Source organism: Archocentrus centrarchus, chromosome 11, assembly GCF_007364275.1.
Source record: "Archocentrus centrarchus isolate MPI-CPG fArcCen1 chromosome 11, fArcCen1, whole genome shotgun sequence".
In the NCBI taxonomy this organism is placed as follows: domain Eukaryota; kingdom Metazoa; phylum Chordata; class Actinopteri; order Cichliformes; family Cichlidae; genus Archocentrus; species Archocentrus centrarchus.
The window spans coordinates 21891292-21911905 of NC_044356.1; the positions used below are offsets into that span (position 1 = coordinate 21891292).

General features: G+C 41.0%; 1 protein-coding gene and 1 pseudogene across 2 annotated transcripts in view; both read right to left on the reverse strand.

Annotated features, from left to right (window-relative positions):
- Nucleotides 1–3702, reverse strand: part of LOC115788279 (inactive phospholipase C-like protein 2) — a 28331-nt pseudogene extending 24629 nt beyond the window's left edge.
- Nucleotides 3703–6685: 2983 nt separating this feature from the next.
- dnah3 (dynein axonemal heavy chain 3) overlaps nt 6686–20614 on the reverse strand; it is a 28796-nt gene continuing 14867 nt past the window's right edge. The window contains exons 32-63 of one of the 2 annotated variants that reach the window (XM_030740813.1): nt 19886–20062; nt 19667–19758; nt 19338–19557; nt 19114–19248; nt 18852–18963; nt 18460–18701; nt 18230–18330; nt 18035–18140; nt 17795–17924; nt 17462–17692; nt 17261–17364; nt 16888–17182; nt 16611–16790; nt 16399–16522; nt 16160–16316; nt 15923–16066; nt 15077–15743; nt 14836–15001; nt 14531–14747; nt 14264–14446; nt 13867–14065; nt 13269–13782; nt 11528–13155; nt 10710–10935; nt 10378–10622; nt 10132–10248; nt 9720–9877; nt 8804–8971; nt 8502–8644; nt 8085–8388; nt 7763–7900; nt 6686–7668 (exon numbers count right to left, since the gene is read on the reverse strand). In XM_030740813.1, the coding sequence (XP_030596673.1) occupies nt 7315–7668; nt 7763–7900; nt 8085–8388; nt 8502–8644; nt 8804–8971; nt 9720–9877; nt 10132–10248; nt 10378–10622; nt 10710–10935; nt 11528–13155; nt 13269–13782; nt 13867–14065; nt 14264–14446; nt 14531–14747; nt 14836–15001; nt 15077–15743; nt 15923–16066; nt 16160–16316; nt 16399–16522; nt 16611–16790; nt 16888–17182; nt 17261–17364; nt 17462–17692; nt 17795–17924; nt 18035–18140; nt 18230–18330; nt 18460–18701; nt 18852–18963; nt 19114–19248; nt 19338–19557; nt 19667–19758; nt 19886–20062 (7977 nt within the window). In that variant the 3' untranslated portion in view covers nt 6686–7314. The remainder of the gene's footprint in view (nt 7669–7762; nt 7901–8084; nt 8389–8501; nt 8645–8803; nt 8972–9719; nt 9878–10131; nt 10249–10377; nt 10623–10709; nt 10936–11527; nt 13156–13268; nt 13783–13866; nt 14066–14263; nt 14447–14530; nt 14748–14835; nt 15002–15076; nt 15744–15922; nt 16067–16159; nt 16317–16398; nt 16523–16610; nt 16791–16887; nt 17183–17260; nt 17365–17461; nt 17693–17794; nt 17925–18034; nt 18141–18229; nt 18331–18459; nt 18702–18851; nt 18964–19113; nt 19249–19337; nt 19558–19666; nt 19759–19885; nt 20063–20614) is intronic. The other variant, XM_030740814.1, reaches the window with a different exon arrangement.

A 20614-nucleotide genomic window follows, 5' to 3' on the forward strand; every position in this document is an offset into this window, starting at 1 on the left:
TGACGGTTTGTTTTTCCATAAAAATTTTGAGATGTTTGAATCTAGTGACTTGAACCAAGGAATAGAAGGTTTATTAGGGATCAATGAAAATAGATAATTAATTTTTGGTAAAACCATCATTTTAATGGCAGCAACTCTCCCCATAAGTGATATAGGTAAACTGTTCCAACGTGTGAGATCATCCTCTATTGTTTTTAATAAGGGGATATGATTTAATCGTACCAAGTCTGAGAGCCTGGCGGAAAAATTTATGCCTAAATATCTAATATTTCCTGACTTTAGTGGGGTCCTAGAGGTTCTCTGGAAATTACAATTCAGAGGCAAAACTGTTGATTTACTCCAATTGATAGAGTAATCAGATATAGATGAGAACTTATCTATCAGTGTGATAGTCTTCAAAAGAGAGCCTTGTGAATTCCCAAGGAAAAGGACAGTGCACCCCACCACAGCAAAGAACTCGAGGCACTAAAACCAGGCACCAATCTCCCCAGACTCTCTTTTCAACCGAGTATCCACACGTAGAAACAAACTCTATCGACAAAGTGCAGAAGCCAAAGTATCTGCTGCCAACTCTTGGTGCCAGGTCACCCCTACTGGTCCCGTCTCCATGCACCTAGAGGTCATCAATGTTTTGGCAGCACAAGAGGAGACTACACAATACATCAGGTAGGTTCAGCTAATTAGTTGTCTTGATTTAGGCTACAAAAGTGGTACCAGCCACCCATCAGCCTGTTAAGAGAACCGGGGGAGCCATTGCTGTCATTGTTTATGCAAGGCCGAGCCAACTGTATTCAGGCTCAGGCATTGTATTAAATAGACAGATGTGCAAGTGCTCTCTGTCTTCTAATATAATGCTTGGCAAGAAAGGAAGAATAAGCCAAAATGTCAAATGACTGCTTTACTTACTCAGATAAGTGTAAGTATTACAACACACTGAATAATTTATAAAAGCAGACTAAAAGCGGTTTGTAAAAAAAAAAATTTAAAAAGCAGAAACTTTGGAGGCATATGTTTGTACAGGATTGCAATATTATGCACACATGTACCCTGTGCCTTCCACACGTATACATGCAGTAACACTTTCTGGGTGTCTTATAATGTTTTGTTGACACGAATAATGAGTGAACTGGAAAGCAGATATCTGCTGCGCTAAGCTGTATTTTACTAGAAGACAAGTCTGTGCAAGTCTGTGTCTTTGAATCTAGGAGTCTACCTGATAGTTATCTTAAGATGAACTCCTGATCATGCAAGAAACAAAAAAAAAGAGCAAAAGAGAAGCCAACAGAGTAAAGCCCATACTGAGGAATTACAGTTACAGAGTCCTCTTAACGCTTCAGCTGAAGCTACCATGACCATACAGATGCAGGGCTTGAATCCCTGACACCTATTAAAACCACTCTGGAATGTCATGTTTCCTGTTTATCTACCTACATACCACCCAGACTCCTATTGTGTGCAATCCTGTGTTTAGCCATAGTCAAGCAAACAGAAAAACTGTTCTGTTGTGCTGATAGACGGATTCATGACCCCCTTGCTTATTATGCTGAGCTCCATCCTTCTAAATCCTATAAACACAAGCACGTTTATGGCGAATGCACCAGCACCGAGGCATGCTCATTTTGCTTTAATACAAAACTGAGGCATGTGATGGGTACGGGACACTTTCCCACACTGCCCTGCATCACCACTCATTGTAGCAATGAGTGAGAGCGATGTCCTGGAGCCATTAAACATCACACATCAAACGTGGAATTGTGTATCAGGTGCAGCCCTCGCCAGGAGGTATTTGAACAACATTTGTGACCCAGAATGAAGCAAACAGGGTTTTTAAAATGCTTCGTGTCAAGCTGGCCGCACTGTCCGAGGTATCAGAAGAAAGACGGGAGCCGGCCTGCGTGTGGGCGAGGAAGTGAGAAACATTTGTCTGAGTATGTGTGTTGCAGTGAAAGTGATTTGTCATAACCAACTGCTCATGACTTAATAGCAATATTGCAACATGAACTGTGAGAGGAAATTGGCCAACAGGCACACTTCCTGTCTTGCTAAGTTATAGCCAATGACAATCAAATGATGGCATGCGCAAATAATCAAGTCTTTACAGGTAGCAGCTCTGGAGACAAGCAGCAACTGGAGATCAATATGAGACCTCCCACAGGCCTAGATGCCTAAACCATAAAAGAACAAACTCAGGGGACGAGTTATTGATTAAATGTTATTGATATGGCAATATTTGAAATGCTCTTTCAATCAGAAGAAGAAAAAACCGACATGGATTATGATTAAGTGTGAAGGACTTCATTCAATAAACGTTTGCTCGTTTAAGTGTGGGCAGAGCAGTAAATTGAACAGGGGGCATTCAACTGTGAGCCAAAGACGGTGGAGTGAATGTAATTTCCCATTTTAATCAAAAGCTGCAGCAGGTGGTTTCACTTATTAGTTCCTACGCCTCTCTTTAAATGACAGGATGCCTTTAAGGGACACTGCTTGATGTATGACTAAGAATAAGCTTTGTCGACATATTTATGGCACAGAGGCTTAAAAAAAAAAAAAAAATCAAAACAAAAACAAATCTGAAACCCCGAGTACATTTGGGTTTGAAGTCATGAGAGCATAGGACAACACTTGCCCTCTAAATGCATGACACACACACACACACACACACAGTCATCTCCAGCGTGACAGGAACTGGCCTGATGTGCATCTCAATGCGCAACATGCCTTCACTCAACAGCACTGACACATGAGGTGAGATGAGGAGCCTGATTATTTGGCACAGATGGACAGGAAGTTGACAGAATGTGTCACGATGTAACAGGTTTTTTTTTTTTTGTAACAGTTACAATACTGTAACAGTTCATTTTGAGATTTAAAATTGATTCTATCAAGTAATGTTGGCGAGAGCTTGTAATGTGATAAGCTGCCACATCTGCGCACAGCTCAGTGGTGGTTTTGTACTGACTTTATTCAATAGCATTTTTAGTTTGTTTGTTTTGTTTTTAAGATAGTCCCAGCTTAACATTTCTGCAGTGTTAGTCGTATTCTGTAATTCAAGTGGCACGGCTGACAAGTGAGTGACATCCTACTCTATGCCATACGCGGCGTGCTTGCAATGTTTTCTGGAGTTGCAACAGTTTGCATTTTCCAGTCTTCCCCTAATAAGGAAGACGAGCCGTTTTCTGCTGGTGGAATTAGTGGCCTACCTTGATCAGACTGCTGCGTCGAGGGATTTGTTTAGCAGCTGAATCTGGACCCGTGTTCTCCCACTTCGGAGACTCGCAGCTGGACTCGTTTTGGACCTTCTTGCCGGTGTTTGGCACGCTGCAGTTCCCGTTCGACACAGGGTCTCCTCGGTGCGTCTCCAAGCTCGTTCCGTCTCCCCCTGACGCCGCTTTACATCCAGCAACCGGTGGACCGACGGCGCTCTTGTTATCTCCAAATTCAGCCATGGTGTCACTTTTATTCTTCAATGTTCTTAGCTCTCATGAAAGCAGCCGAGCTCCCGAACGTACCAACGATACACACTGACACAGCCGTGCCATCGTGTCACGTGAACGATCGGCGACCGTGCGCCAAAAGCAATGGAAACTTCTCTCTCGGTCGCTTTCTTTTTCTCACACACACACGCTGAGGGGGAGGCGACAAGAGGGACAGCAGTGACAGACACACCTTCGAGACCTTCACCGACAACTGTGCTCACATCTCACCGACAGCTGGATGTGCGCTTGCGTTCAGGAAATGTAGATGCAGCTGGGCCGGACCGCTCCGCCTCCTCTTACACTCAGTGCTAAATCTTAAATGATCACACTATGCCACACAATTATGTAAATCATTACAATTTGTTAATATTTCATGTCCAGACTTGGTTAGATTTCCGAGCGCCCTAATAAAGTCATCACATGTCGGTGATCTGTTAGGTGGGCGGGCGCTTTTGCTTTCCAGCCCTCTAACAAAGCGGCGCAGATAAAAGCTCATCATTCATTCTTTAAAAAAAAAAAAAAAAAAGCAATAGCAGCTTTAAATAATCAGGGGTTAATAGTTAAATAATCAGCTAATAATTAATCCTGTTTATGCGGATTAATATGAGGAACCTTTATGTTGTGAGGTTGTGAAAACTCAATTTGGCCATTTGGACGACCTGTTACAGTTGCTATTGTTTTCTGTAGCTCTTTATAGTTGTGCATGTGGTTGATAATACATTAGCGGGAATGGGTTTAAACTGTCAAAATACTGTAACAGCCTCAGGTTGTTTCATCCTGTTGCATGTCAGGATACATTAAGTTTTTGTCAATAGAGACCCCCCCTTCTGTACACCACCACAGCAGATTCTGAATCAATCAAGATGACTTGGTTAGATGGTGACAGAAATCATTCTGTCACCATCCACTTTAATTGTCTTCTGTGGTCTTTGAGGCCTTTTGGAGTTGCTGAGTTGGCCAGTGTATTCATTATTTTTTGAAGAATGTACCAGGTTGAAGATTTGACCTCTTTTCACTCTCTCTCTGATAGCTTTATTTTTGTTTTTTAATCTAATAACAGCCTCCCTCACTTACTTCAACATCTCTATGGACCTCAAATGAAGTTCCAGCTGCAGCTGCCAAATGCAAGCTCAACACCTGGAATCAACTCTAGATCCTTTTGTCACAAAGTAATGAGGGACCGTACCTTTGCCTTTGAGCATCTGAAAATGGGGACTGTGTATAAAAATGGCTGTAATTCCTAAACTGTAATGCAATACTTTTGTTAAAGCCCTTGAGTTATAACAGAAAGTCTGCACTTCAATCACATTTGGATTGCTTAATTTAAAATCCACTGCGGTGGTGCAAAGAGGAATAATTTCATAAAGAAATATGCCATTGTCCTAAAACCTATGGACCTAACTAAATTCATAGGACAAAGTATTGCCCTTTTAAAATTCATGAGAAAGGTTGTGGATGCTGCTGGAGAACACAGGGGCAAATTACTGTGATGCATTACCTACAGGGATATTTGCCAAGATGATTTCCTGAGTGGGAAAAGGCAAATAAAATAAATCCATGTTTTTTTTTTTTTCTCAGAATGAAAGGACATGCAGAACCAGATCATATAAAGTCACCCTGTCCTTTGCTGCACTGTTTATGTGCCTCTGCAGGACAAACATGCTCTAAAGTACCTAAAAAAAACCAAACCCACCTAACTCTTTTAATTGTTGACTCATTGCCATTCTTGCACAAATCAAGGTCAGTGCAACAGCCACTGGTGCATTACAAAATCAAACTGTTGTGCGATTTGTGCAATGACAGTTCCCTCCATTTTCAGGGTAATTGCCCCAAAATAAAACACGCTATCATATTATTAAAAAGCAGCTTATCTGAAGAGGCAGGAGAGTCTTGCATTTTATCAGCTCTGCATTAACATAATGCAATGTCTGTGTACTCCCGAGTGCCGTTGCTTATAAACCTGAAGCAGAATTTCTGCAGTCAGTAAATAAAGGTGTCACACTTTCATCAAGTGTTGGACGACATGTCTGTGCTTTGACAGTTCACTTTGGTCATTTTATTAAAGGGAAGTGATCACATTGTTCTCCTGAGGGCTCTTTTCGGAAGACATTTACACATTAGCTTAAGGAGGCCTGTGGGGAGGAGATAAAGGTTTTTACAGTGCTGGAATGCTTAGTGTTTTGCCTCAGCACAAGTTCCCAACAACACTGTGATTCTTCTTTTTTGAGAATACACACACTGCAGACCACAGCTACTGGACACACGTCATTGCTTAAGTTAGGAGCGTTTGACAAATAACCTCCATCAGCTGCCTTTTATTACATCTAGATTTAAGGTTGCAATATTTTATGACCTAAGCCCTATGGTGGGTAATGGTGCAGCAGCTGAATTCAAATTATTTATGTTTAAACTCACAAGTGCTGACCACAGGGAACATCAAGCAATGCTGACATGAATACAGCCAGTGGGCATCACCCATCAGCCACCTGATCTAAAGTTATTGGGCTGGAGTTTGTGAAATCACACCATTGGGATCTGACTGTGAACACAATCCTTTTGCAAAGGCTCAGATGAGCCGAGCCATTCATGAAAACATTCAGTGGTGATTTGTGGCATCCCATATGCTGAGAATGTTAATTCAATATTGAATCTCAACGTTTCATAATTAGGCCATAAATCTGCTGTCATGGGAGAAAATTGTTGTCACTTCAGCCCGTTCTCAATCATGGATGGTGAAGCAGATATTTGGCATCATACTGGGCCTGCGTAGAGATGGATGACCTGCTGTCATGCTTGCACAAAGTTTAATCTGCTTGCTAGAAATATATGAACATGAATGCTTCCTTTCAAAGTTATCCAGTGAATGCATATATGGATGCATGTTTATATAACTTGCAGAGTCTGTATCTAAATGAAGATGCATTATGCACAGGCCTTCAGTATTGTGAGTCTAAGTGGTAGTTTGTTCAAAAAAATGAGACTCCTGTCAAATAATGGATTTCCTTTGCTGCCATCTAGTGTTTGACTTCAATGCGTACTTCCACTCATTCAGCCTGATGGAGTACACTCTCCTATTTTGACACTCATGACTGAAATTCATCCCAGGCAGATGGTATGGTGTAGTTGGTCGATTAAAACAAATGTTAACATGATGTTTAACTTGTCTTCAAGCCAAATGTGTTTATAATCTGAACATCAGTTATAGGGGTAACACATGGAAATAGCAATGATACCGTTCAGTTTTTGTGACAGTATGTTGGCTTTACAAGAAAGAAGTTAATCTTAAACCACCACCCATTCTGGAAAAATAAAAACAGTTTTAAAGTACATCATATTGCACCAATCTGCACCATAACAGCTCTTAATCTCTATTCATAAATAGTGCCTCATTTGTTTTTCTTTTTAATTCTATACATCCACAGAGGAAAATTGTTTATATTAAGAATGGTGTTTAGCCTAAAACCATAAGAGACTATTGTCCTGGGACACTGTGACTTTTAGTCATTGCTATAACCAGCCAGCTCTAACAATGGACATAAGAGCCAATTTAGGTTGTTCCGAACTTCAACCCCCCCAAATCCTGCTAAATGTTGCTTCTGTTAGGATGTCAGACTGTATGGCACCATCTAATACAAATTATACAATGAATATGATGCCCAATTTTTTTTCTTCTTTTGTTTCAGTTGTACAATATGTTTGGAGTCAAAGCAATACAAGCTAAAACTGCCGGCCTCAACAGAAAAATCATGCAAACACACAAGTTTATTTGGCATATACATGTATTATAAAGGCTTCAATTTTAGTCTAATTCTAAGGAAGAAATCCTGGATGCTAATTCTTAGTCATTCAGCTGACAGATGCACGCCACCCCACGATTAATCCAGTGTTTTTGTGGCTTGTCAGATGGCAACTCCATGGAGATTACGTAGTTGGTAGAGTGTCCAGTGGTGGACAAGGTCCCCCGACGGGCGCTGGTTTTGTAAAGGGGACACACATATATGTTTTCATGTTGAAACGTTTCCATTTCTCCTGGTTTGAGCTTAATGATGGGCAAAGAGTCAAACAGAATCTTGGGGAGAGACTCTCCAATGACCATGTTCTGCCTGTCCCAGCGCGCCCCCTCCATGAACAGACCCCTGATATAAGCTCCGTCTTCTGGCTTTTCATCCATGTGTGACTCCTCCTTAGTTACCTGGAACATAACTCTGAGTGTAAGTATGCCTTTAAATTAATCTGAATGGAAATGACCAAACACATGGAGGAAGGTTAGAAATATAATTGCATGCCTCAAATTCAAAACCAATGTAGTCAATAGGGATGGTATACTTCCTGGCAAAATTCTGAGATACTCCAGTAAGAAAAGACTGGGTGAAGTAGAAGCCGGAGAGCCAGAAGACTGTAGGTGGGCCCTTATCTATCCAATTCTGTCATGACAGACAATGAAAAACAGGCACAAATGAAATAAAACTTAATAGATGAGTAATAATAGATAATGTCAGTGCTTTTGCTTATACTTGCTTATACTTAGTGAATTTACATTTATTTATACATTAATCATTTATTTTGAATATCTGTACAATAACTGAAGACTTAGCAAGCTGCACTTACTATGCTGCTGAACTCCTTAGTATGCGCTACATTCATTTTGGCTGTCATGTTCCAAATGTGGTCAAGGTCTATGTGACCCACAGCAATCATAAATCTTACTTGCAGAAACTGTAGCCTGGCTAACAGATCAGTCACGTAGCTCCCCATGGGCTTGAGAGATGGGTACGACTTGGCCGCCCACATAGCGGGCACCTTGCCCACCAGCATGCTGTTAAAGATGTTCTCAAGTTCAGAAGACATAACAATCTGGCCCTTCAAAGCTTTTCGGATGTTTACCAGGCTGACACGCACCACATCTGTGAGTCTGACAGGAGGGGACAGTGATACAAGGTGAACTGTAAAGGATTTAAACAGATCAATGAACATGACTCATGTTGTTTTGCAAGTTAACCGCATGACATCACCCGTTGCTACTACCTGTTAAATCGGATGACTTCCTGCCTCAAAACGGTATTCATAGACTCTTCATACTTGACTGGGTATTTATCCATCACCATTTGTATGTCAAAGTCTGCTGGCAGCTTAGACAAGATGTGCTCTGCAAGCTTGTCTACGACGTCCTACATTACAAACAGACAAGAGGACAAAGCTTGATGTAAGATCCAGAGTAAGACAGCAGGTTTATCTCTGTTTTCTTTTATTTCTCTTTTTTTTTCTTGGACTTTTATTATAAGGCAAAAATGTAAAATAAATTGTTTCATACAACAGGATATACAAACCTCAGGAGACTTAACCCCCCCACCCGACTGCCTGGGAAGAGTCAGCAATACTCCTTCCAGCAGCTGATTGGTCTCTTGATTATCCTTGGTGATGTCTGCATTGCTATGAAGTCCGAACACACAGGGATCAGCAGAAATTGGCAGGCTTCGAATGTAGTCAACATAAGTCTGGAATACATAAATATATTGTTTTTGAATTCAGCTCTTTATCAGATTGGATCATCATGGACAGACTGGTCCTCCAGGCCCAAGATAATCTAGGTTTAATTACAAGCCAATATTATACTCGGTGATTAAAAACAAATTATTCCTTCTGTCGTGATGTTTTGTTAAGAGTTTGAGTTTTGGCTCCTCTTTTATTTAATTGTTATCCTTGTGCTTGACGTTTTCCCAATGTCAGCTGTGGTTCTTTGTCTCCCTCTGCTGTGTCTAAGTGCATCTCAGTGATATTTATTTCTGTGCTTTTGTTTTCAAACTTTCTTTCTTTGTCTCTTACTGTGTGTGTGTGTGTGTGTGTGTGTGTGTGTGTGTGTGTGTGTGTGTGTGTGTGTGTGTGTGTGTGCCCCATTTTTTTTCTTTCCCACCCTTTGTTAGTGTCTGCTCCACCCTACTTTTAGTTTTTGGATTAAATATTTCTATGATTGTACCACTTGTTGTTAATTAAATAAATGCTATGTTATGCAACCTGCTTATTTGCATTTGTAGTGTCTTGCACTTGGGTTCTCCCTTAAAACTGCAAATGAAACATAACACCTCTGGGCTAGCAGTAAAAACCAGCTGCTGTTGTGTTCTTTCATTAAATGCTACTCTGTGTACTTTAACAATAATGGCCTAAGAAGATAATAATCTTCTTAGGCCATTATCTAATACTGTCACTGAAAACAATGGATATCTCATAGTGCAGACTCTGACTTACCTCATAGGGGCCATGAGGAGGAACATAATACAGATCTCCTTCACACAGCTTGTAGCATTCCTGCTCTATGACCTCCCAACTGTAGAAGATGGACAGAAGTGACAACAGCAGACGTCTGTCTTTGTCATCCGTCACCCTGCCACCATAGTTGCACTCGCCTGAGGGGAGAAAATAAAGAAGTATTACACCAGCAATAAAAGGAATCCAATCTAAGGGTGTGCTGAGTGAAAGGTTTTGCCAAGTGTGAGTCCTGTTACTTTATACACATTTTTATATATGGGAAGGGGGGGGGGGGGGGATCTGTGAAAAAATGTAATTACCCTAAGGTTTAAGTTACGTCAGAATACAGCTTTGCTGCTCATTTCATTAGTGTTAATTGATGCCCTGAATAAACAGCTATGTTGACTCTCACCTGTAAGATATGTGAGGGCCTCCAGAGGAACCTCTTCATACTCACTGAGGAACATCTGGATCTGCCTAAGGCTAATTCCCAGGTCTGACTCATTAAACTCATAGGGAATATTCCAACCTGAATAAAGAAGGAAACAGGAGTGACAGCATTTTTACAGCATGATCCATCATTTCAAATCAGTTTTAATGAGGTTTTAGATCAGGAATTAAATAGCAAATAGGAAGCACAGGTTATTGCATTTCTTACCCAGTGGCCCAAAGGTCCGCCTCTCCTGCACCAGAGCATGGAAGAAGGTGAGACCAAACAGGAGCTTCTGCCAAATGACCTGTTTCTTGGAGCCTTCAAAAAATTCAGGGTCAGAGATGGGGTGACTCCGGTAGGAGCGCAGCAGGTTGGCTTTAATTCCTTTAGGAGGCTCATTGGTCATTTTCAGCCCATTCTGCAGGATACTGACTGGGAATTTGTCAGATGGGTAACTGGTTAACCATAACCTGAGGATAAGAGCATAAATATATACTTTTTACTATGTTATTGATGCAATATGCATATTTTAATAAAATGAATGCCGAATCTGCTACCTAAAGCTGTGGTGTGTGTTCTCTGGGGTGATGGTTTCCTCACAGATCCGCTCTAAAGTGGGCATCCAGCTGGTGGCCAGATGACAGTTCTGCAGTACCATCCAGGTGCCCTCCTCAATGGCTTTTTCAATCATTTGAGCTGCTATGGGTCCCTGGCCTTGACCAAGGGAGATGGTTTTGGTCTTACTGCCCCCCATATCAAGGTCATCAGCAAATTTCAGCAGACCTAAAGAAGCAAAGCCAGACTATATTAAAGTATTTCACTATTACCCTATTCCCGGATTGGGGAACAGGATATTATTTTTGTAAGTTTGTCTGTCTGTTTGTTTATTTGTTGATAATATTACAGCAAAAGTACCGATCCGATTCATACCAAATTTACACAAAAGATGGCCAGTGAACCCTAGATCACATGATTAAATTTTTGCCATAATTTGGTCAAGGTCTGAGGTCAAGTTTTTCTGAAAATCTTGGGAATGCGATAATTTAAGAACAATGTCTCCTAGGATGTTTAAATTCACACCATAGATGCATCTACTAAAAATTGTGGATGAGTTTGAATCTTGGCAGAAAGTCAAAAGAAAACTATGGGCATGGACAATCCGAGTGAAAAATGTTTATAGAGTGACATGTTTGTTCAAATCAGCTAAAACATTTATCAGAGGCGGGGTTTGTTGTTCCCTGGCACCATTTGTTCAAAATTATATTAAAAAGTAATTTCTCCTCTGAAGTACTAGATATGATTAATTTTACTCAGTGCTGTGGCGATATAGGGTATTAATACAGAAAGAACATACAGTATGTGATTGGTTAGTTACCTGCAGTTGGATCAGATCCCGGTGACAACACAAAGATGAGAGGTGAGCAGCAGTTTGAGTCTTTGTAGCTCCCTTCCAAGTCAAAAGTAGGGGGTTCAATGTAAGCTTGTCCCATGTTATTCACTATGAAATCCTGCACTGCTGGAACCAGTTTATCTGGCCTGAAGCATCTGATCACGACCAGTCGATCCAGTCCACCCAACTTACTCCACTGGTCAGGCAACTGATCTTCATGGGGCCTTCCTGAATCATAAAGGCTTTTCCATTTGGTGATGTTAGCTTGGACATGTTCATAGAACCTATTTAGGTTTGGAAGCTTAGAGGCTCTGACAATCTCAGACCAAGATTTTTCAGACAGCCACTCTGGAGCAGGATTAGGATAAGGATTATCCAATGCAATGCCACCAGTTAGGAGAAAGCGCCAGACTTGATCATCTACCTTGTTCTTACCCTGCAAGATGCCTACAGTGAGGAGAAGGGAGAAGAGCAACTTATCCTTCTCAAAAAGAGAGCGGCAGACGTTATTGTAGATGCTGAGGGTAAAGTGCTCAACAATGTTTGTGATTCTTTCAGCCACATCATCACTCTTTACACTATCAGCAATGGAACAAAGATAGAGGTTGATGAACCAGGTCAGGGAGTACTGGTACATAGGTTCAATGTTGGCCAGTTCTGTGACACAGAAAAACAAGATGGATGAGTGCTCAGCCACAGGACGGTAACCCATGCAAGTGTCATCAATCTCTTTCTCAGTGACACTGGCGATTCTTTGCTTCTCGGAGATCTCTTCCGAAAGAATTTTGGAGGATGATAAGATCTTTATAGCAGTCTCATCCTCCAGAATGTTCCCTTCAGAAGACGAAAGCACTTCTAAGATTTTATCTTCAATTTCCTTCAGCTGCTTGTTGTTGGCAGCACTCTCCAGAATGAGTTGGTTCTTTTTCTCCTCCAGTTCAGGTTTCTCTTTGGCTGCTACAAGCCCTAAAAGCTGGTCCTGTAAGCCTTGTGGAGTGATCATAAAGTTCAGCAGACAGACTTTCACAGACACTTCAGGGAGATAATGAGGGTTCCTCAGTCCAGTGGTCATGTAGAACAAAAAGTCTTTAGAATATTCCACAACATTCTCCCCTATTTTCATGTACTCTACACCCTGCTGTTTGAAGGTCTGCTTCAGCAACACAGGGTCAAGCACTGGATCAAGTTCTTCTCCAACATTTTCCAGAAGAACTGGATTTCCAAACTGGATGCAGTTCTCTAAGATTCTCACGTAGTTTGGATCTGAAAGTTTAATGACAGCTAGCTTATTAGCCTTCTCCATGTTCTTGATCCACTTGTTGGCTTGACCTTGGGGATCAATCATTAGTGGCCACCGACGGGAGTTAAATACAACAATGCCATTGTTTGTGGAGAAGGAGTCCACTGGCAGTCCCGCAATCTGCCATGCCCTGATGGCCACCTGGTTACCCAGAGTGTTACTGAGGGTGAAGTCCTCAGAGCAGGGGATTTTCTTTTCTTTGGACACAATGCGCCACTGTTCCAGGCATTCTACTCGATAATCTACTGTAAAAGCCCCAAGGTAAGACACAATGCCAGAGGAGAGGAGTATGTCACCTGTCAGATTGGTGTATCTGTAGAAGGCAAATACAATATCAGCCTGATTAATGCTAAACCTCAGGCACACATGACCTTCCATCTTAACTAACAGTGAAAATAAGCAGATAATGTTTGTGTTTTCACATACCTCATCTTTAGCTGCTGTGCAGCCTCTGTCCACCTATCCTTCTCCCCACCAAGTCCTCCAATCAGTTTCTCTGCCCTGATCAGTTTCTGAGAACACAATTTAATGTTGTCCTCCAGCTCTTTCTTCTTTTTAATCATGGCCGCCAAGTTGTCATTCAGGCTTTGCAGACTGTCCTCCACTTTTTTCAGCTCAGCTCTTTTCACAGACAGCTTTTCCATCTGCACAGCCAGCTCACGCTCAGCTAGCTTTAGTCTTTCCTTCTTTGGAGCTACAACCTTGGCTACACGCTCATAAACCTCCATTGCCCTGACCCATTTGCACAGACCCTCACAAGCAGAAGACACATTTTTGATTACAGGAGGCTGAAAGTCTGGGTGGTCAATAAACTTATCTCGGATCTTCTTGATGTATGGAGCAGGAATATTATCTTTGTCATAGGCTTTGAGACTTTCCAAAAATTTCAGGTCTCCAAGAAGCTTCTTAGAGGGGCCCCAGAAGTCTTCAATCATCTTACCTATTACATAGTTTATATTTAAACATGGTTTAAATAGTAATAATGGGTATTGCGCTAAAACTTTGCATACATCTAAATTCTTACCTGAGCCACTGGGATCAGGTTTTCTCTCAGGTTTGATGCCCTTCATGACGCAAATGGACTCCATCACTAGTTTGACTGGACCTGGTGGATTCTGCATGGACTTAACCACCGTAATGTCGGAAGGCTTCAATGTGTCCAGGGCTAACAAGGCTGCCTCCAATGCGGGCATAGCTTCTGCCAAGTCTCCCTCACATTCATCCTTACACACAAAGAACAGTCACTGTCTAAATATCTAAACAGCTATAGAATACTTACCCATTCCAAATTTTTGACTGGTACTGTATATGTACATGATTTTATGAAAACTGCCAGATACATTTTAGAAAAAAAAAATCTAAACTCTATATGAAATATTAGCATTTCTGCATTTGCAAAATGTGCCTTCGCTCCTGTATACCTTAATGGCTTTGGCTGTAGCTGCTGCCTCATTAGCCACTTTCTCATCTGCAGACACAAGTTCTTTCTTAGCATCTACCACCACTGTTTCTCCCTCTATCTTAATCATCATCTTATCTGTCTCTGCTGAGGTCTGGATGAGCTCTGGCTGCAAGGCTGTCAGCTCCTGCTGCATCACTGATACCTGTAAATACACATGAATATAAAGGAAGCTGAAAAGATTCACTATGATTTCTTGACATTTGAAGGTCTAGATAGGGTGGATCACCTGAGATGCAGCAAAGTCCAGTTTCTGAAGACCAATAACATAGCGGTTCCTTGCTGTATTCACTTCATTCCTCTTAACATTGAGCAGATTCTTGAAGGTAAGAATGAGTTCAAGGTAGGAGGTGGGTGTTACATAGTTGTGTCTCCTTAATCTGGAGAAGTACCTTTGAGACATATCCCTAACGTTTGTCTGGAACATCTTGCACATCTCCACCACCCTTAGACAAAGGGGAAAAAAATGTCACCAAAGACACAGCACAATGGAAAAAAAAAATGCTACTTTTTGCTTCATTTTTATTCTCTTACTCCAGTTTAATGTCACTCTCCATTTGCACATCTCCAAGGAACTTGTGGGCCACCATTTCCAGGGCATCATTTGGCCATGCATGAAACCAGTCAATAGTGCAGCAGTTAATAAGGGAAGGGAACATCCTGAGACGGTTCCTGAATGCATCACCGATGGGACTCATGGCTGTTGAAAACAATATTTTCCAGTTAGAAACACATATTCAAATCTCAGTCAGAAAGGACATTTTAAGATACCTACCTAGCACAATATGAAGGTTGGCTTTCACACGGTCAATGAAGAAGTTATACATTGAGAGTGGGGTAACATCGATCTTTCTGCCTTCAACCCGTGCGATACCCTGTGCTTTCTCTATTATATCAGCACGTTCATCAGCAGCAAAGATGTTAGGCACATCGCCCGTGTTAAGCAGCATGTCAATGTCCTCCAGCATGGCCTCATCTTTGATTTGGCTGTCACTGAACAGAAACACAAGATTCTTTCCCTCAATGCCTGCTTTAAGCATCATCTGCTTCAGGTCATCACGCCAGTCTGACATGCTGTAGTTCTTGGTCAGCTCAATCTGGAACAGGACATAATCATTGATAAAGGTGCCCAGCTTTGTGGCACTTTGGCGTCCTGAGCCTCCAATACCAACAAGTAAAAGGTGGCCGTTGTGTTGTTTAAGTACACGGCAGATGCGAGAAATGTGCTCAATAGCAAACTTGAACATCACAAGAGGCATGGGTGTCTTGCTGCAGCTGTTGTACTCATCCAGGTAGAACTCCATTACTTCTTGCAAGGCATGAAAGTCTGTGATTTCATCATAGTCCCTAGTGTCAGAATCAGAATTGGCATAGTCACCAAAGAACAAGCTACGGATGCTCTCATCAACAACCTTTCCACCTAGGCTGAGATGGTTCAGGAGCTGGACAAAAATAGGAGAGTTTTAGAATTGAACATAGAACCTACAGCTTCAAATCTAGATAAAACTGCACTGTTTAAAGCAGAAGTTTTATTGTATGCAATGTACGAGGCAAAAAATAGTTTAAATTTTGCTAAAAATGTTTCCCGATTGTGTCCATGCATTAATCAAATAGCATGTACCTTGTCCAAACTTTTCTTAAAGAAGTTTGAAGTTTTGTCTTTGACGATGTTAAAAAATGTTTCCTTGTCTTCATCATCAATAAGTCGGTCATAGAAAACGCGGTAAACCTCATGAATCCACAGACGGATCAGTTTGTCTTCATCCTGACAAAATACATGCAAGAATGCACATGAATAAGCAATCAGAGCAAATCAGAACAGTTATTTTTAAAATTTCACAATTATTTCCTCTTATACCTTCATGCTTGTGTATGGAGCCAAGAGTACACCTTGTATAACTCGGGCAAAGTCTCGCAAGTTGAAGATGTAGTGAGACTTCGAGGGCGTAGGAAGGAAGCTAACCATGGTGTCTTTATAGACAGCCATGGTGGCTTGGACCATGATCTTGCCTAGCCTAGGATGAAAGATGATTAGATTATTTATGGCAGCCTTTGCTTGACAATATACAAAAAAGAATAAATAAATGGACAATTTACCTGTAGAAAGATGGCTCAAAGCCTTTGCTGAAGTGCCAGTCACAAATGGAGCTGAATATTTTCGTCAGTGTTTCATCATCAAAGGAATCAATTGAGATGACATTCAAGTGACGAGTGAAACGACCTAGCATTTCAAACATTTTGTTAATCACAGTAAACCATATGGCTGCCACTTTCTTGAGAATGCAGCACATCATGTTTTTTCAACACACCTGTGATTTTATTTTTCCCACCACCAGGAGGTCCCATTGCAGACATAAATAGCACATCCACTATGTTCAACCTGGAGGTGTCTTTCTTGTCATACCAGTGCTGGTGGTCAATCCACTGTCTTAACAGCTCAATTGGTGGCTGGGCACCATAGATTTCTTTAGCTGGCATGTTCAGATCATCTGCAGAAAACAGGTCATAAAAGCTACCAATATCTTTATATGTTACATATCTATTTAATAATACTTTTTTTGTTTTTGTATGTGCAACCATCTGTACCAACAAAGACGACACACTTCTTTCCCACGGGTGGTCCAAACACGCCTTTTCTTCTTCTGTCCAGCTTTGCCATAATAATGTCTTGGGTCTGATTTGCAGAGGTACGAGCTGAGAAGTTGATGCAGTTTGGTATGTACTGCTCCTTGGGCAGCTTTACCAAGAAACTTTTGCTGATGACAGACTTGCCAGTGCCAGTGGGTCCTACAAACATCATGGGTATTTCATGTGCCAGGTAGGTGCGCAGGAAAAAAAGCTGACGTGCTGTCGCCATGGTGGGAATGATGAGGTCTGACACCTAGTAGGGGAATATAATTTCAGGGGAAAATGTATCTTTGTATCTTTGACAGCAAAAATCTGTGACAAACACACTCACGTTGGCTCCAGCTGATATGATGTTCTCTTCCCTTGAAACTGAATCAGTCCAGATATTCCATTGTCCCTGTCCTTCTTTATGGAAATAATAGTCATAGACAGTGCCTGCAAAGTAAATAGTAAACATATACTTTTACTGGTAAAAAGTAAGATGTTTAATTGGTATATAACCATATACACAGTGTTGCTGTATTTTTGTGACCTCTCTCAGGAAAGATGTTGTTCTTTTTGAGCTTGATGGTTTTGGGGCGAGGGTACTCATCATCCATGTCCATGATCAGTTTGCGGTAGAAGACATCAAACTTCTTGCAACTTTCTCCAGTTATGGTACCACCAAGAGACCATACCACAGCAAATAGGAAAAGACCCTGCAGCCACATGGTTCTCTGCTGGCTGGACATATTCTGTGTGGTTTCTGATGCAGAAATTTCATCTGGTATTGACAGGAATATTAACACACACACACACACGTGCACTGAGAAATATGAATACATACTGATTAACAAATTATCAATTACAAGTCATTCTTACTAACCCATCAGGCAGGAAAACAGCTTCATTAGGCTTTGTGCCAAGTGGATGGGAGATGTCTGCACCACAAAGTGACATTCTCTATCTATAAAGTCTAGACATGGCTGAACTAACCAATCAAACAGGTCCATGATCTATGGGACACAAGATCAAACAAGATTCAAGATATATAAACCTCAAGACCTTAAAGTGAGAATATTTGTTAAAATCTAGCTCATGGAGACATGCATGTGTGTAATCCCACCAGCTCTGTGTGTTCAGTACTCAGGCTTTCAGGCAGTGTGTTCATATAGGAATCTCTTAGAGGAGACCAGCCCAGTTGGTGAGGTTCCATGTAGATCATACCACACCTTCAGGTAAAAATTTACATTAAAAAAAAAAAAGTTCAATATTTTGTTCCTTTGTACTTCTAATTATAATCTACATCCTAGCTGCTTACCTGCTGACAGTAGCTGGAGAGGCTTGCTCCAAGTCAGCAGGTTCAAAGATCAGACTCATCTTTGGACTCATCTGGATGATCTCACCACTCATCAGACAAAGCTAGCAAAGAAAAGACATTGTTAACTGCAGGTACATCTACTGACAAAAACAAAACAAATCAAAACAAAAACCCAAAAATGTACACACCAAACTTTATAAAACTAAGACAGACATCAAAATGACCCGTACCTTCTTGTTGTCATCCAGCACAGTATTCATGTTCTCAATCCACACTGCATCAATTGGCCCATCAAAAATGATCCACTGTCGTTCTTCTGAGGTGGAGATAGCCTGATCCCTGAAGGAGGTGGCCAGCACACCATCAGACCACTCATGGCTGACAGGATCGAAGCAACCATACAGTTGGCCCATGGTTATGGCTTTGGGGTTGATGATGCAGTAATTCACTGCAAACTCATCCATCAGCTTGGCTAAATAAAGAAAATTTGCATAAAAATGTAAACAGAGTAACAGGACATAAGAAAAAAAATGACATGAATTAATAGGCCAATTTGTAGCAAAAATGTGGTGGTGACAGAAACGTGCTGACAAGCACATTATAAACAAATACAAAAACTTGCCATTGTAAAGATCTCCAAGGGCAGCAGCAAGAACTTTATAGGCAGAAGTCTTTCCTCCTAAAGGATCTCCAACTATCATGAAGCCATGACGCACCAACATCATCTCATACACCTGTACACATAGTTACAAATTAATCCTACAAACATTTATAATTTTAAAATGATAGCACCACAGAATATAAACCTTAGTAACTAAAGTTATATAAACTTTTATATAAACCTTTGGTTTATATTCTATGGACAGCACCGTCATATTCAATACCTGGATGATTTTGTTAATGAACCATGGGACAGGCTGGAGGTTAAGCTTAGTAATGTTGTCACTGATTGCTTTGAGGAGGAGGTCATAGTCTGGTTTTGGAAGGACAACTCCAGGAAATAAATCAGAGATGATGCCCTGTGGGGAGCAGCAGGAGAATGATGCATTAACATGCTCTGACATGACAAACTCAGTCTATCAGTGGAGGTGGTACAAAAATCTGACACCTGAAACAATGGCACATCCTGTGCCAGAAACTTGGCCATGTTGACGTCCATCAGCGCTCTAAGCAACAGCACGCTCTCATTCTCTTTAGGATACTTCAGCTTCAGGTTCCCTGCTGCAGTCAAGACAGATTTCACAGCTCGCATACCGTAGTCATAGTGGTGCTGAGAAGACAGCTGCTCAGAGCACAAACGGTAGGTGGCCACGATCTTCTGGGCCAAGCTGTCAGTAAAATTAGAATTAGAGATTAAGCTTTAATCAAGCAAGGCTGGTTCATAAAATAATATTCAGACTAATATTTTGTGCAATTTTTTTTTCTTTCCAGTTATACCTTCGAGATTCAATGAAGCCCATAGAATATAGTGAGATTTCACCAATGAGACCATAGTCTGGAACCATCATAGCCACTGTACGGAAAAGAGCCTACAAGACAAAAATGACCAGCTTCACATAAATTCCATTCATCTTACTTACAACTCATATTGTGTTAAGAGTGTTGTTAACCTGTATTAACTGTATATTCCTTATCAGAGTTTGGTTTGATATGTACCTTTAGGTTGTCAGGAAGCTCAGCCCTGCCAGCATAACCAGGGTTCATGGTGATAAAGACAGAACAGGTTGGGTTTAGAGAAAGCTCCGTTCCCTCGAAAATAAAAGTTTTCAGATTCTTGGCAATCGCCTGTTGTATGCACAGAATCTGCTGAGCCACCACAGAAAGCACCTCCACCTGTGACACACAAGCATTACAGTTATGAGTAGATTTATGAACAAATTTCTATGCAAATATGTTTGTATTGTAACAATATGACTATGTACCAAAACTTAAAAAAATAAAATAAATACTGCAGTGATTGTAAAACATACACACCCTCCTAATTTAATGGTATAATTATGCTGCAAATTTCCCATCTCTCCCTCTGACATGTCAAGGCTGCTGCCCCCATATTGCTACCTGTTGTTTTAGCCCCTCTAACACCCCAGCACCCACCTATAGGCTCAGGGGGAAATTTTATTTACTCAAACAAACAATGAGAATATTTCATGTGATTCATATTTTAGTGGGAGAGGGCATTTATAGTATATTAGGGCCCGCATGTTTAAATAGTCAGTGTTCTTTTTAAGATATTTCCTAAAGTTGTAGGTATTAGCTTCTAAGTATCCTTACTATTTGTTGGATTCAAACAGTAATCTATGTCTTTTATTTATTTATTTTTGGAACTCGATATTTATTTGCTTTTCACCAACAACAATACATTTTCCTCATACAAATAATTCTTTT